Raw genomic sequence first — 13,281 nt, 5'->3', positions numbered from 1 at the left:
TACCATTCCAAACAAGCACCTTATTACTGGCACAACAAAATGCCCTCCCAGTTTTGACCTGCCACAGATACTTTGGACCACACTGAACTGCATTTGAATAAACCACAGAAGATGTGGCTACTTGATGTACAAGTGGAAAATCGAAGACTCACCTTTGTGTGACCGCAGTGAGAGCATCCAAACCATCAAACACATCGTAATGCAGTGTCCCAAATCTGGATTCAAAGGTGAATTGGATGATATCCATGTCACAGAGGCCTTGAAATGGCTTATAGATCTACAACTGCATCTACAGAATATTGCTTTACAGATGCCATACATGCAATAGAGAGACAGAGAGAGCCAGTTTCCAAGCAGAGGGGACGAGACCTGGATCTGCCCTGTTTGTATCATGGTGGTGATATTGTCTGACATCACCTGTATATGGAAGGAGCGAATTACCAGAAGGAAAGCCTTGCATGCAAGGTGGAGTACCCTCCCTTCTCCTACGTTTATACGTAGCCTGGCCTCTTGTGGGATCCAGGTTTCCTGAGCAGTGTAGTTATTCATGTGAACGCCCCACCCTAGAAGGGAGGTGTCAATCACAATGGTGGCTTTGAGGGTGGGCAGGCTGAAGGCAACACCCACCATGACCTTTTTTGGGTTCCACCAACAGACGAGGTGGGCAATAACTCCAGCTGATGTGGTCCTGTTTGGTGGATAGATCGAGTGGATCCAAGCTTGTAGGCATCACAAGTGAAACCGGGTGAATAGTGTCATGTAAATGTGTGTGGGCACATGGCCTAACAGTGAAAGGGACATGGGCACTGTAGTTCTTGGTTTGCAGGTAATGCATGAAACCAGTTTGCTCATTATGTGAAACCTGTCTGCGCAGAGAAATGCTCTCACTGAAACCAAGTCCAATGTTGCTCCTATAAAGTTTATCGTCCTTGTGGGTAACAAAACAGACCTTTTTCTATTTTTGCAAACACCTAGAGCTACCAGAAGTTTTATGAGAAACTCAGTTGCCAACCTGACCTCTGCCAGGTGATGATAATAAATTGCATGAGGAGGGGCTGGCGTTGGCCTAAAAGGCTGTCTCTAGAGTTTCCTCCTGGGGGCTGGAGTGTAAATTTCCAGGGAACACAGAGAGTCCTTTAATGAATGCAGTTAGACAAACACCTGTCAGGGATGGTCTACATAATACTCAGTCCTGCCCTAAGTGCAGGGGACTGGATTAAGTGACCTCTTGAGGTCCCTTCCAGTCCTATGATTCTATGACTCATCTGTTCTCTCACTGAAGATATTTGATTCACCAGAGGGGAAGTCCTAGGTGGCGTTTTGGACCTCCCTAGAAAACCCTTGTGACTGCAGCCAAAAATTCCTCCTGATGACTACGCCAGAAGCCAGACTTCTGGCAGCTGTATCCCCTACTTCCACTATGGCCTGGAGAGCTGTTTTTGCCATTAGCTTTCCATCATTTATAAAGGACTGAAATTGGGCTCTATCCTCTGTGGGAAGCTTATCTATGAAATTCGCAAGCCTAGAATAGTTATTGAAGTCATATTTCACTAACAGAGCTCGGTAGTTAGCAACACGAAATTGCAGGCCTCAGAGGAGAAGACCTTTCTTCCAAGGAGGTCCGGTCTCTTAGAGCACTTGTCTGTTGGGGTGGTCCTTTGATAGTGTACCAAGCTCCTTCTGTAGCTACTTGTACCACCAGTGAGATGGGGGCAAGGTGAGAGAACAAAAATTCAGCTTCCTTAGTGGGAATATCTCCTCTCGGCTGTCTTCAGAGTAGGGACACAGGATGCTGGATTGAGCCATATACTGTGGCTGGTTCTAGGCTGGCTTCATTAACCAGGAGGGCCATCTTGCTTAATCCCTGAGGTTTCAAAATATCCAGAAGTTGGTGTTGAGGGTCATGGGCTTCCTCCAGTGGAATCTGGAGGTCGCTGGCAACTCTTTGCCGTAGCTCCTGGTACTGCCCATTGTCATCCAGCAGAGACAGAGAGGAAAAAGTGACCACTTCACCCAGGGATGATGAGGAGACACCCATCAGAACTGTCACTACCTGCGGATCTGGGTCAACTCATTCCTCCTCGTACACTGACAGATCCAGTTGACAGGCGGGAGAGGAGCAGTACAATTCTTGAGAAGGGCCCAGATGCTTAGCATACGGCTCCATGGACCCCAACAAGGCCAGAATAAGGGCGTCAATCAGTTGCGGGGGATCTCAAGGAAATCGGAACCAGAGGTGCCTGGGGAGGTCATACCCTGAGAAGTAGTAAGCGTGACACTTAGACTGTCTGTCAGGGCTTGACAGTCTCCAGGGAGAAAATGGAGCAGCTACCCCCTCCAACACATCCGAGTCCAAAAACTGCTCCACCGGTAGTGACTGGGCCATCGGTACTGCAGTGCTCCTGCCAGAGGGGTGGAGGTGAGATAGCTCCTGAGACACCAACATGGACTCCTCCTCTGGTGCAATATCCCTTAAGAGGGCTGGGCGGGAGAGAAGGAGAGACTTTAGAGAAGCGAGGAAAATATCCTGAAGTGTTATGTAAGTCTCTATACGCCCCAGTGTCCGAGGAGTTCCAGTGGCCAAGTCCAATGGACCCAGTGTGCACACAGCTGCAAAGCTAGGAGGTACAGATGATGGATCCGGACCAGCACATGCAGATGGAACCAGTGAATGTTAGTCCTTACACTTTGGTACTGAGGTAGCCGACAGAACTGGGGGATCTTTTTCTTCCACACTTTGCCATCCAACCTGGGAGTCTTTAGCTCAGCTGGTCCTTAGGTTCTGTTTGTGTTAAGCCTCACCTGACCTGGACAAGCTCAGGGAGGGAGCACATCTCTCTCCTTATGCCCAGAAGTGCCCTCTACTCTCAAGGGAAGCCCTTGAAGAGAAGTCTTTGGGCTTAGGTACTGGAGACTCTGCTCCTAGGCACGTGTTTGGAGGAGCACTGCTCATAAGTTGAGGCTGATGTACAGGGGGTCTCCCTGGCCTGGATCGGAGAGGGGCCTCATAGCCTTCTCCATCAGGTACTTCCTCAGGCGAAGCTCACGAGCTCCTCGGTTCCTAGGAGGGAAGGAGCAACAGATACAGCACTTTGCAGGGACATGTGCCTCACCTGGACAGTGGAGGCAGCGTTGATGTTCGTTGCTGATAGAGAAGGAGCACTGGCAAGACACGCAATTTTTGAAACGTGGGCATAGTCCCAGACCTGGGGTAGGATTCCCCAACTGGGGAAAAAACCACACTTACTATGAACTTTAACTAACTAGTATGCTAAGAAAAATAGCAATTTACAAATACCTTTATAGGTGTTATAAGAGCTAGAGGAGGAGAAGACACAGGATTCCAACTCAGGCAAGGAGGTAGTAAGAAGGAACTGGAGAGGTGTCGGCCTGTACTGTCTCTTATACCCTTAGTTGGGAGCACGAGGAGATCTATGGAGCAGGCCAATGGACACTGCTTGGAAGAATTTCTGGACACAGGTGCATGGCACGCATGTGTACCCATGTGTGGAATACACATTGGGACCAGCACTCCATGAAGAATGAGTGTGTGTATGTGTGGCAGGGGTGGGGAATGACAATCACTTGCAAGCACAAAATAGTGCCTGAGATACCACAGGCGAAAATTAGGCCCAACAGCTACAAAACTACTTACGCTTAATAGCTGACTCATCTCTGACTCACACCCCACCACTCCCAGGCAACACAAATGGTGGGGTAAATGCTGTGCTTCAGGGTGGAATAATTTACTTGTAGAAGGAGTGAAGGGATAGGGCTGTGACAAGAGAATCAGCCGATGGAAAGGTGCACAAAGGTGTAGGATACAACAGCACAAAAGCACCCCACACCAACTAGAGTCACACTATACCAGTACTGGTTGCTGGTCCTGCTGAATGCCATCTCTCCAGTAACACAAAGTCAGAACCAGGCACACAGAGACACACATACACACACAGTCAAGCACACAAAAAGTCAGGCACGCAGACACATACAGTAGACACAGACACATATACACTGGCACACACACCTCTTTTCCTGTTAGAACAGTGAAATCTGAAGAGCTGCTGTGAAATGTTGCCCATGAAGCCTCCTCTTTGCTACCATCTAAGCCCATCTTCTGTTGCTGCCCTAGCTGGAATTTCAGAAGCCAGAAGATGACTGCACAGAGGTTTGCACTTGCCAAAGAAAGCTGGAAGGGAGAGGCCCAGCTGTTTGGCTGAGCATGCAGGCCTGGCAGAACATGCTCCGAGAGCAGGATCAGAGGACCAGATTCCATCAGTTCACTCTTTCTTCAAAGTAGGCAAAGTCCTAAAAGTTCTTTGTATTTAATGTTCTCTTCTAGAAACATCTTCTACCACGGACGGGGCAGGCAGGTGCCACAGGGAGCTGGGGCTGGATGGCTGGTACTGGCTAGGAGATCTTCCCAGAGGCTATGCTGTGAACATTCCTGAGGGCTCTGCTGCTGGAGAAAAGGCCGACTAGCAAGTGTCTGGAAATAGCCTGGCCTCTCAGGATACTCCAGCTGCCATATTTACCCACTATCACTGCTGGGTAAAGGGCAGTTTACAGGTGTGGACAGCATGGCAGCAGCCACAGCAGAACCACCTGCAAACATTCAGTTATCCCAGTGACCCACCCAAGCGCAGGGCAGCTGAGAGGATTCCCTGGCTGTGCATTTACTGTCTGCATTTCTCTTATCTTGGACAACAGCAAAAGGCTAGTCAGTTCCACTTCCCGGTTCCCCTGCACTAGCCCAATGCTGTGATGTTGGATTGCAAACATCTCCATCCAACAGTTTTAATTCACAGCAATGCCCCTGTTGTTTTATCAATGAGGTTTCTGTTCATATTAGGTTCAATAGAGGGGGTTTTCTTTTAGCAGACAAAGCCCAATGGTTGGGTCTGACCAATGCTCTCTTGGAAACAAAGCCAGACAATACAAAGCCAGGCAGAGGGCACTAATATACACAGGCTTTACGGGGCAGCATAGGCATGATCAGAACAGCGTGACTCCTACGGCCTGGGGATTCCAACCCCCACCCTCATAGCAATATGTCATGCACCCTGACTCCACTGCACTCCCAAGGCACTTTAATGTGAATTAAGTAACCCTCTCCTCACGGGAATTATTAGACACTTCATTCACACAATCAGACCAGAAGAGGAAGAAGCTGTGCTGCTGCTGTCGCCTTGCAAACCCCCTAGCACGACACCAGCTCACCTACAGGAGCTTCCTTTAAGCAGGAAAGTGTCCCCAAATTCTGCCCTGTCAATGCAATAGGCTCCAAGGCATAGGCTTCTCTCACTGCACCACGCTCTGACAGCAACGGCTGCAGCCTAACCAGATCCAACTTCTGCAGGACCAAAGTGCGTGTACACATGTGCGTGTGTACACATGTGCGTGTGTACACGTGCACATATAGGGAAAGGAAGGGAAGTAATTTGGGACAAACAGATGCAAACCAAGGAATTTAAGTACAATTCTTCCATTCCCTTTTACAAAGCTGATGTATAAATCACCAGCTCCTCCCCTACGGACATGCTAGGGCAGTGGTCAGTAACCTGTACTCCTGCTCTTTTTGCAGATACAGATTAACACGGCTGCTACTCTGTAACCTGTAGATCGTCCTTGACACTTTCCCAGCGGATCACGATCTCTGGCTGCTAAAAGTCCAGTGGTGCAGCAGGGCTGCCGCTAAGGCAGGCTCCTTGCCTGCCCCGGCCCCACACCACTCCCGGAAACGGCCAGCACAACCCCACAGCCCCAAGCAGAGTGCGGGGGGGGGGGGGGGGGGGAGAGGAGTCTCCATGTGCTGCTCCTGCCTGCAAACACCATACCTGCAGATCCCATTGGCCGGGAACCGGGAACTGTGGCCAATGGGAGCTAAGGTGGGCAGTGCCTGCAGAGAGGGGCAGTGCAGGGAGCCACTTGCTCCCCCACCCCACATTGGCCCCTTCTGGGAGTGGCATGGGGCTGAGGCAGGCCGGGAGCCTGAATCAGCCCTGCTGCATCAAGGACTGGGAGCTGCCTGAGGTAAGTGCTGCCCGGCAGGAGCCCGCACCCCAACCCCCAGCCCTAAGCCCCCTCCCAGAGCCAGCAACCCATACCCCCTCCTTCACCCTGAACCACCTCCTGCACCCCAAGCCCCCGCTCCAGCCCCGACCCTGCTCCCAGAGCCAGCACCCCACACTCCCCTCCTGCACCCCAACCCTCTGCCCCAGACTCAGCCCGGAGCTCCCTCCCACACTCTGAACCCTTCAGCCCCAGCCCAAAGCCTGCACACCCTCTTAAACCTCAACCCCTGCCCCAGCCCAGTGAAAGTGTGCGTGGGGGGCGGGAAGAGCGAGCAAAAGAGGGTTGTGGGGGGGTGGGATGAGTGGGATGGGGCTTTGGGGAAGGGACAGGGAAGATCCTGGGTTGTACTTAAATTCAAAAAATGATCTTGTGAGCAAAAAGTTGGAGACACTGTGCTAGGGTGAGCCACGGGGACTTTCAGCCTGCAGCAACAGCAGTGCTGGTTTGCAGTGATGCCCCTCGAGCAGAGCACAGATACTGCATCTCACAGACTGACCCATATTTCCACAGAATTCCCTGGGACATTGCTTCTGGGTGCAGCCCAGGCTGTCAGGGCCTCCCGCAGCCAGCAGCTCCTGGTTAGCATTTTACCATCACCACGATGCTGCAACAACTCTTTAAAATTCCACCGTGTCGCCACTGGGATGGGCAAACAGCACACTAATAACAGCCTGGGCATGAAGGGATAAGTCCACTCTTTGAAATTAAACAGGGCTGTGTGAGGCATGACTGACCCCGGCACCCCTCTCTGATGAGAGCCGCTCCCCACAGAGCCACCTAATGGCCATTCAGCTGGATTTCTGGTTTTATGCATACACCAAATGATAGAAAAAAAACTGCTGGAGGCCTGGGGTTAGCGTCTCAGCCGCGGAGGGATCAGGGCCAGGCAGCGGCTTCGGTGACTCCTGGTAAATGCTCAGTCCTGCTGTTGGGGCAGTGAGCACAATGAGTACTTGGGCGAGGGATAGCTCAGTGGTTTGAGCATTGGCCTGCTAAACCCAGGGTTGTGAGTTCAATCATTTAGGGATCTGGAGCAAAAATCTATCTGGGGATAGGTCCTGCTTTGAGCAGCGGGTTGGACTAGATGACCTCCTCAGGTCCCTTCCAATCCTGATATTCTATGATTCTACTAACAAGGTCAGTGGGGCAGAGACAGCTACTCCCATGAGAACCCTGGCTAGGTACTGGCTGGTACAGAGCAGCCTGTCCTTGTTATGGCAAACCCCCACCTCTGCCCACCCACTGCTCCCTACCTGGCCCGTAGGCCAGGAATCAGTAAAGGGGTGGGGCCATGGCAGGAGCTGGCATGGGAGCTGACAGCAGGAGGGAGGGGCATGCCTGCAGTGCTGCCTGTGGGGGTCACCCTGTGTTCCAGCACTCAGCCAGGTGCTGAGGAGTGAGCACCTCTTAGCACTCTGAGGCTTAACTGAATTAAATAGCCAGGATCCATGGTGCAAAGCCACCTGGCCAGCCCCACTATGAAACGGCATCCACCCCTCCTCCCCACAGAACTAGAGGGGCTGAATCCACCTCCAGGGTTGCTGGGTCAAGAAGGGCCCCAGGGCAGATGGACAGGGCCCCAGGCTGTGATAAGACACGTTTCTTCCTGAGTGCTGAGAGCTGCAGCCAGTCGCAGTACATCATCCACATGGCAGCAGAGCCAGGAGAACCCAAGTACACTGCACCAGGCAATAAATGCAGCTGAGGACCCATGTGCTCCCTCCAGGACAAGGCTTTCTTGGATGGGCATGACCATAAGACTGGGTCAGACTACAGGTTCCATCTAGCCCAATATCCTGTCTTCTGACAGAGGCCAATGCCAGGTGCTTCAGACGGAATGAACAGAACAGGGCAATTATCAAGTGATCCCCTTTTGTCCACTCCCAGCTTGGGGCAGTCAGAGGCTTAGGGACACCCAGAGCATGGGGTTGAAACCTTGACCATCTTGGCTAGTAGCCATTGATGGACCTGTCCTCCATGAACTTATCTCATTCTTTTTTTAATACTGTTATAGTTTTGGCCTTCACAATGTCCCCTGGCAATGAGCTACTGGACACTTGGGCTCTGCACTTGCACCGACTGCAGCCCTGGGAGCGCAGCACTGCAGCACACCTGTTCTGCCTGAGGGGGAGGGCTTGGGATCCACACAGCCTGCAGCTGGGTTTGTTAGCAATGGAGACGTGTGCATGTGTGGCTGCCCAGAGGAGTGTGGAGGAGTGTGAAGATGCACAGAGGAGCATGCGTGCGTGTGGAGGAGCGTGCGTGTCCATAGAGGAGCATGGCTGCCCGTTTTCAGGCCGTACTCTACCTTTTCATTCTTCGCATCCGTGTCCAGCTCTGCTATCTTAGCCCACTTCTGCCAGAAGTTGGGGTCATCCAAGGAAATGTCAGTTCTGTTCCCTGAAGCGACAAAGCTGGCCTGAGGGTGAAGAAAGAGCCAGTTAACAGTCTGCAATCCATCCTCAGCAACAGCAAGAGAGGCTGTGTACTCCCACCTGCCCCCTGTCTGTATGAAGGGATCACTACCAGCCACCTCTTCATTTGCTAAGTGGGGTCAGGAGCCAGGTTTGTTTCCAGCCCCCTGGAAATTCAGTCCCGGCAATGGATAAGAGGTGGGACAGCCCCACCCCATCCAGCAGTGCCCAGATTGCCAGCCTTGGGAGCACAATGCAATACCGCTTTCATGGGCTCCCTCCTCTATAGCAGGCACCTCAGCTGAGCTCTGATAGCACTGATGTATGGTGCACTGCACTCTCCCTGCCCAGCGATGGGAGTGCACAGCAGAGCCAGCCATTGCCCCTGTGCTTCAAGAATGGACATTGAGCTGGCGTCTCTTCTCCAGAGGCACAGGGAGAGCAGTACTGCAAGAATAACAGCTCTGCATCTCCAGACTGCTTGCAGCCCCTGCTATCAAGCATGAGTGCACTGCTGCTCCTCTAGCAGGGGTTCCATGAGGCAGACAGACCCACAGACGCTGTGCACATGGCAGCAAGGGTTCCATGGGGCAGACAGACCCACAGATGCCGCGCACATGGCAGTCGGGCTTCCATGGGGCGGACAGACCCACAGACACTGCGCAAATGGCAGTAGGGGTTCCATGGGGCAGACAGACCCACACACGTTGTGCAGATGGCAGCAGGGCTTCCATGGGACAGGTGGCTGGACAGACTTTGGATAAATGTGCTTAGGCCCCCAGGACAAGGCCAACTCTGCAAATTCCTCTGGGATCTGTAAGAGAAACTCAGCTCTTTCCTTCTCACACTTCCTCCCCACAACAGAGGGTGCAGGCCTGGCTCAGCCCTGAGGGATCCAGGACAATGGCTCTAGCAGAGGGGTGGGGGAAACACACAACCGGCCCTGCCATTGGGATGCAGCTGGCAATCACTAGAAGGAGCAGACTCCAGCTCCCTCCCCAGGGCCATGGGGCCTCCGTGGTCCCTGCCAAACAGGTTCTGGACTGGGCAAGGTCTCTATACAGCCAACCAGTATCGCTGGGGCCTTCATGACAGCCCTTTGTGCAGCTGCGGTGCAACGTAGACGATGATGCACACTGTCGAGGAATGCCTGCTGACTAGGTTCAGCGGTGACCTAGAAGAACTGCATCATGCCACTGAAGATGCCATTGCGTGGCTAGACGACTGTGCACACACTAAATAAATAAACTGATGCGCAAGCGAGCAAATCTGACGAGTACAAGGGATCTCCTCAGAACAGAGCAGCATCTCCTGGAGTTTCCTGAGGTGGGGGAAGGGATCTCTTCCAGAGCTGAGAACAGAACCCCCGTCTCACTCTAACCGCCAGAGAACACTCCCCAGCCCAGCATGGATCGTCCAGACACGGTGAGGAACACAAGAGCCTGGGGAAGGCTTCACAAGAGACATCGATCCTGGGTGAACTGGACAGAGGCCAAGCTGAGCTGCTCACATGGCCACCCCTCGCTGCCACATGCTGGCCACAGCTTTCCCTCCTACTCCTGTTGGTGATCCCATCTGGCACCCTCCCATGCTGCCCCGCTTTCTGTATCACCTGGACTCAGCTCATGACCTCAGCCTGCCCTTGGAGCGTTTGTGAGTCCATGCAGGGCAATGGCTCAGCAGGGGTGGGACGCAGGCTGCACTGACACACACAGGGGAGCTCAGAAAGCAACAGGCCAAGCCAAGAGCAGGGAAACGAAGTCTGTGTCCTATCTTCCCAGTGCACCCTGGCCTTGCCCACCCAAAGCAGACAGGCAGGTAGCCCCCCAGGCAGCACGCGCAGCACCTTAGCAAAGGTGGAGCCCTTCCCCTCTGACTGGATAGTGATTGTTTGGGTTCTGCGCTGCAGGATCTGATCGATATCTTCCTCGCAGAACTTGGAGCCTTCATCTTCCTCGTCCATTAAAGCCCCGTATGCTCCTTTCCGTAGCAAGTCCTCGACCTCCATCTTTGAGAGCTGCTGCACCTACAGAAGATACAGGATGTCAGCACTGTGCCAGCTGCCCGAGAGCTGGGGCTGACCTGGGAGCGCAGGCATGGGGGACGGAGGCTCCCTCCCCGAGCCAGCCCTTGAAGGCAGAGGCATCTAACAGCCCCAGAGCCATGGTGTTAACTGGAACTGCAGTGCCATCCCTGCAGATGGTGCCTGTAGAGCTGTGAGTGCCCGCAATGACTGTGCTAGACTGCAGCTGAATGCCCCCAGACACAGCCCGCTTCTGACCCCAGTGGACAGGGAGGGATCTGGGTGAGATCAAACACTCAGAGGGAAAGTGAGGCAAAGGGCTGGGTAAAACCACCGCCCCTCTGCCGGGCTGCCCCCTGGAACTCCTGTTAACGCAGCTGCCCTTCCCAGCAGGGGACCTGCCCACACACTCCCAGCAGGGCTCTGCAGCTCCCTCTGGCCTAGGAATAATCCAGTCAAGCTACGAGACTTCACCTTCTCCACACTGGTACCTGGCTCTTCTCCTACCCCCACCCCTCCCTGGGAGTCAGGGCTGTCACACGGGTGTGCTGGATCTTTAAGCTATCTTGTTTATGATGCCATGGCAAAGGACAGTTACTTGTTCCGTAACTGGCGTTCTTTGAGATGTGTTGTTCAGGCGTATTCCACAGTAGGTGTGCATGCTCGCCACATGCACCGGTGCTGGAAGTTTTTCTCTTAGCAGTACCCATAGCGGGGAGCACCGCTGCGACCTCTGAAGTGGCACTTCTATATTGCATTATAAGGGGAGCCGCGCGCTCCTCCCACCCTAGGTTCCTTCTTGCCACTCAACTCCGACAGAGGGGAAGGAGGGCGGGATGTGGAATACACCTGTCCCTTCCAACCCTGATATTCTATGATTCTATGAACAGGTAACTGTCTCTTCTTCTTCGAGTGATTACTCATGTGTATTCCACAGTAGGTGACTCCAAGCTATATCTGATGGAGGTGGGTAGGAGTTTAAGGGTTTCCGGGATGGAGCACCGCCCTACCAAACCCGGCGTCATCCCTTGCTTTTGAGACGATTGCATAGTGCGAGGAAAAGGTGTGGATAGAGGACCACGTGGCAGCCCTACATATGTCCTGGATAGGGACATGGGCTACATAGGCGGTTGATGAGGCTTGCGCTCTTGTAGAATGTGCCTTTATGATAGGCGGTGGGGGAACCCCTGCCAAGTCGTAACACGTGCGTATGCATGAGGTGATCCATCGGGAAAGGAGCTGGGTGGAAACTGGTTGCCTCCTCATGTGCTCGGCCAACACAATGAACAGTTGCGAGGATTTCCTGAACGGCCTGGTATGGCTAGTGTGTGTAGGCCGCGTTCCTCATTGGAGGAGTGGGGCTTAAGACAGAGTACTGATAGGAAAATGTCCTGATCCATATGGAAGGCAGAGACCACCTTCAGAAGAAACACAGGGTGCGGGCGAAGCTGGACTTTATCCCGGTGGAAGACCGTATATGGGGATTCTGAGGTCAAGGCCCTAAACTCCGAGACATGATGGGCTGAGGTGAAAGCCACCAAGAATGCCACTTTCCATGACAGGTAGGACCAGGAACACGTGGCCAAGGGTTCAAAGGGAGGACCCGTTAGGCGGGATAGCACTAGATTCAGATCCCATTGCGGGACCGGGGCCCTGGAGTATGGGAATGCACAAACTAGGCCCTTAAAATGGCAGCTAAACGTACCCTGACGGAGGCAGGAGCTAGTCCTTGGGTCATAAGGGAAAGGAGGTAATCAAGAATGAGCTGGAGGGATGCGGATGACGGGGAGGCACCCCGCTCCTCAGCCCACCTAGAGAACCTAGACCATTTGGCAAGGTACGTCCTTCGTGTGGACGGCTTTCTGCTCTCCAGCAGAATGCGTCTGACATCCTCTGAACAGCTTCCCTCCTCATTTAACCATGGAGCAACCACGCTTTCAGGTGAAGCTCAGCCAGGTTGGGATGGAGAAGGTATCCCCTCTCCTGAGAAAGGAGATCTGAGCGGAGCGGCAGCCTCCGCGCGGGGGGGGGCCTAGAAGTTGCAGGATGGTCCTGTACCAATGTTGGCAGGCCCAATCCAGGGCTATGAGGATAACCCTCGACCTGTCTGCCTTTACTTTTTGCAGGACCCTGCCTATCAGTGGGAACAGTGGAAAGGCATAAAACAGTTGGCTTGACCACCAGAGGAGGAATGGGTCTGAGATCGCCCCCCTTTCTACCCCTGCCCTGGAGCAGAACTGGGGGCAGCGTCGGTTCTGGGTAGTAGCAAAGAGGTCGACCTGGGAAGAGGACACGAAGGACGTACCTTGCCAAATGATCTGGGTTCTCTAGGTGGGCTGAGGAGCGGGGCGCCGCCCCGTCATCTGATGGAGGTGGGTAGGAGTGGGACTCTTGCAAGGTCACTCTCAGAAGAGCTGTCGGGTGACCTCCCAGTGGAGTGACCACTCGTATTGGTGGGAAAACAGCCTGCTGAGGTGATCGGCTCACACATTGCGCGTGCCGGATAGGTGGAAGGCCCATAGGGAAATATTGTGGGCTATGCAAAACTCCCATAGGTCCAGGGCTTCCCGGCACAGGGCTGAGGAATGCAAGCCCTCCTGCCTGTTGATATAATACATCACGGCCGTGTTGTCCGTGAGGACTCTGACCTCCTTCTTGCAAAGGTGCAAACTGAACACTATGCATGCCAGGCGTACTGCCCTGAGCTCCCTGATGTTTAAGTGGAGGGACAATTCCAAGGTCGACCATCTGCCTTGTGTTTGAATGTTC

General features: G+C 53.4%; 1 protein-coding gene across 19 annotated transcripts in view; it reads right to left on the bottom strand.

Annotated features, from left to right (window-relative positions):
• CHD6 (chromodomain helicase DNA binding protein 6) overlaps positions 1-13,281 on the bottom strand; it is a 213,768-nt gene that overhangs the window by 50,168 nt on the left and 150,319 nt on the right. For all 19 annotated transcript variants that reach the window (XR_007768567.1, XM_050918575.1, XM_050918559.1 and 16 more), the window contains 2 exons: positions 10,336-10,515; positions 8,384-8,494 (listed from right to left, as the gene is read on the bottom strand). Coding sequence is in view for 18 of the 19 variants with exons in the window: in XM_050918575.1 (XP_050774532.1) it covers positions 8,384-8,494; positions 10,336-10,515 (291 nt within the window). In the remaining variant the exon portion in view is untranslated. The remainder of the gene's footprint in view (positions 1-8,383; positions 8,495-10,335; positions 10,516-13,281) is intronic.

Source organism: Gopherus flavomarginatus, chromosome 11 (assembly GCF_025201925.1).
Source record: "Gopherus flavomarginatus isolate rGopFla2 chromosome 11, rGopFla2.mat.asm, whole genome shotgun sequence".
NCBI classification, from domain to species: Eukaryota; Metazoa; Chordata; order Testudines; family Testudinidae; genus Gopherus; species Gopherus flavomarginatus.
The sequence above is the reverse complement of the archived record's forward strand: the minus strand, read 5'-3'. Positions and strand labels throughout refer to the sequence as shown.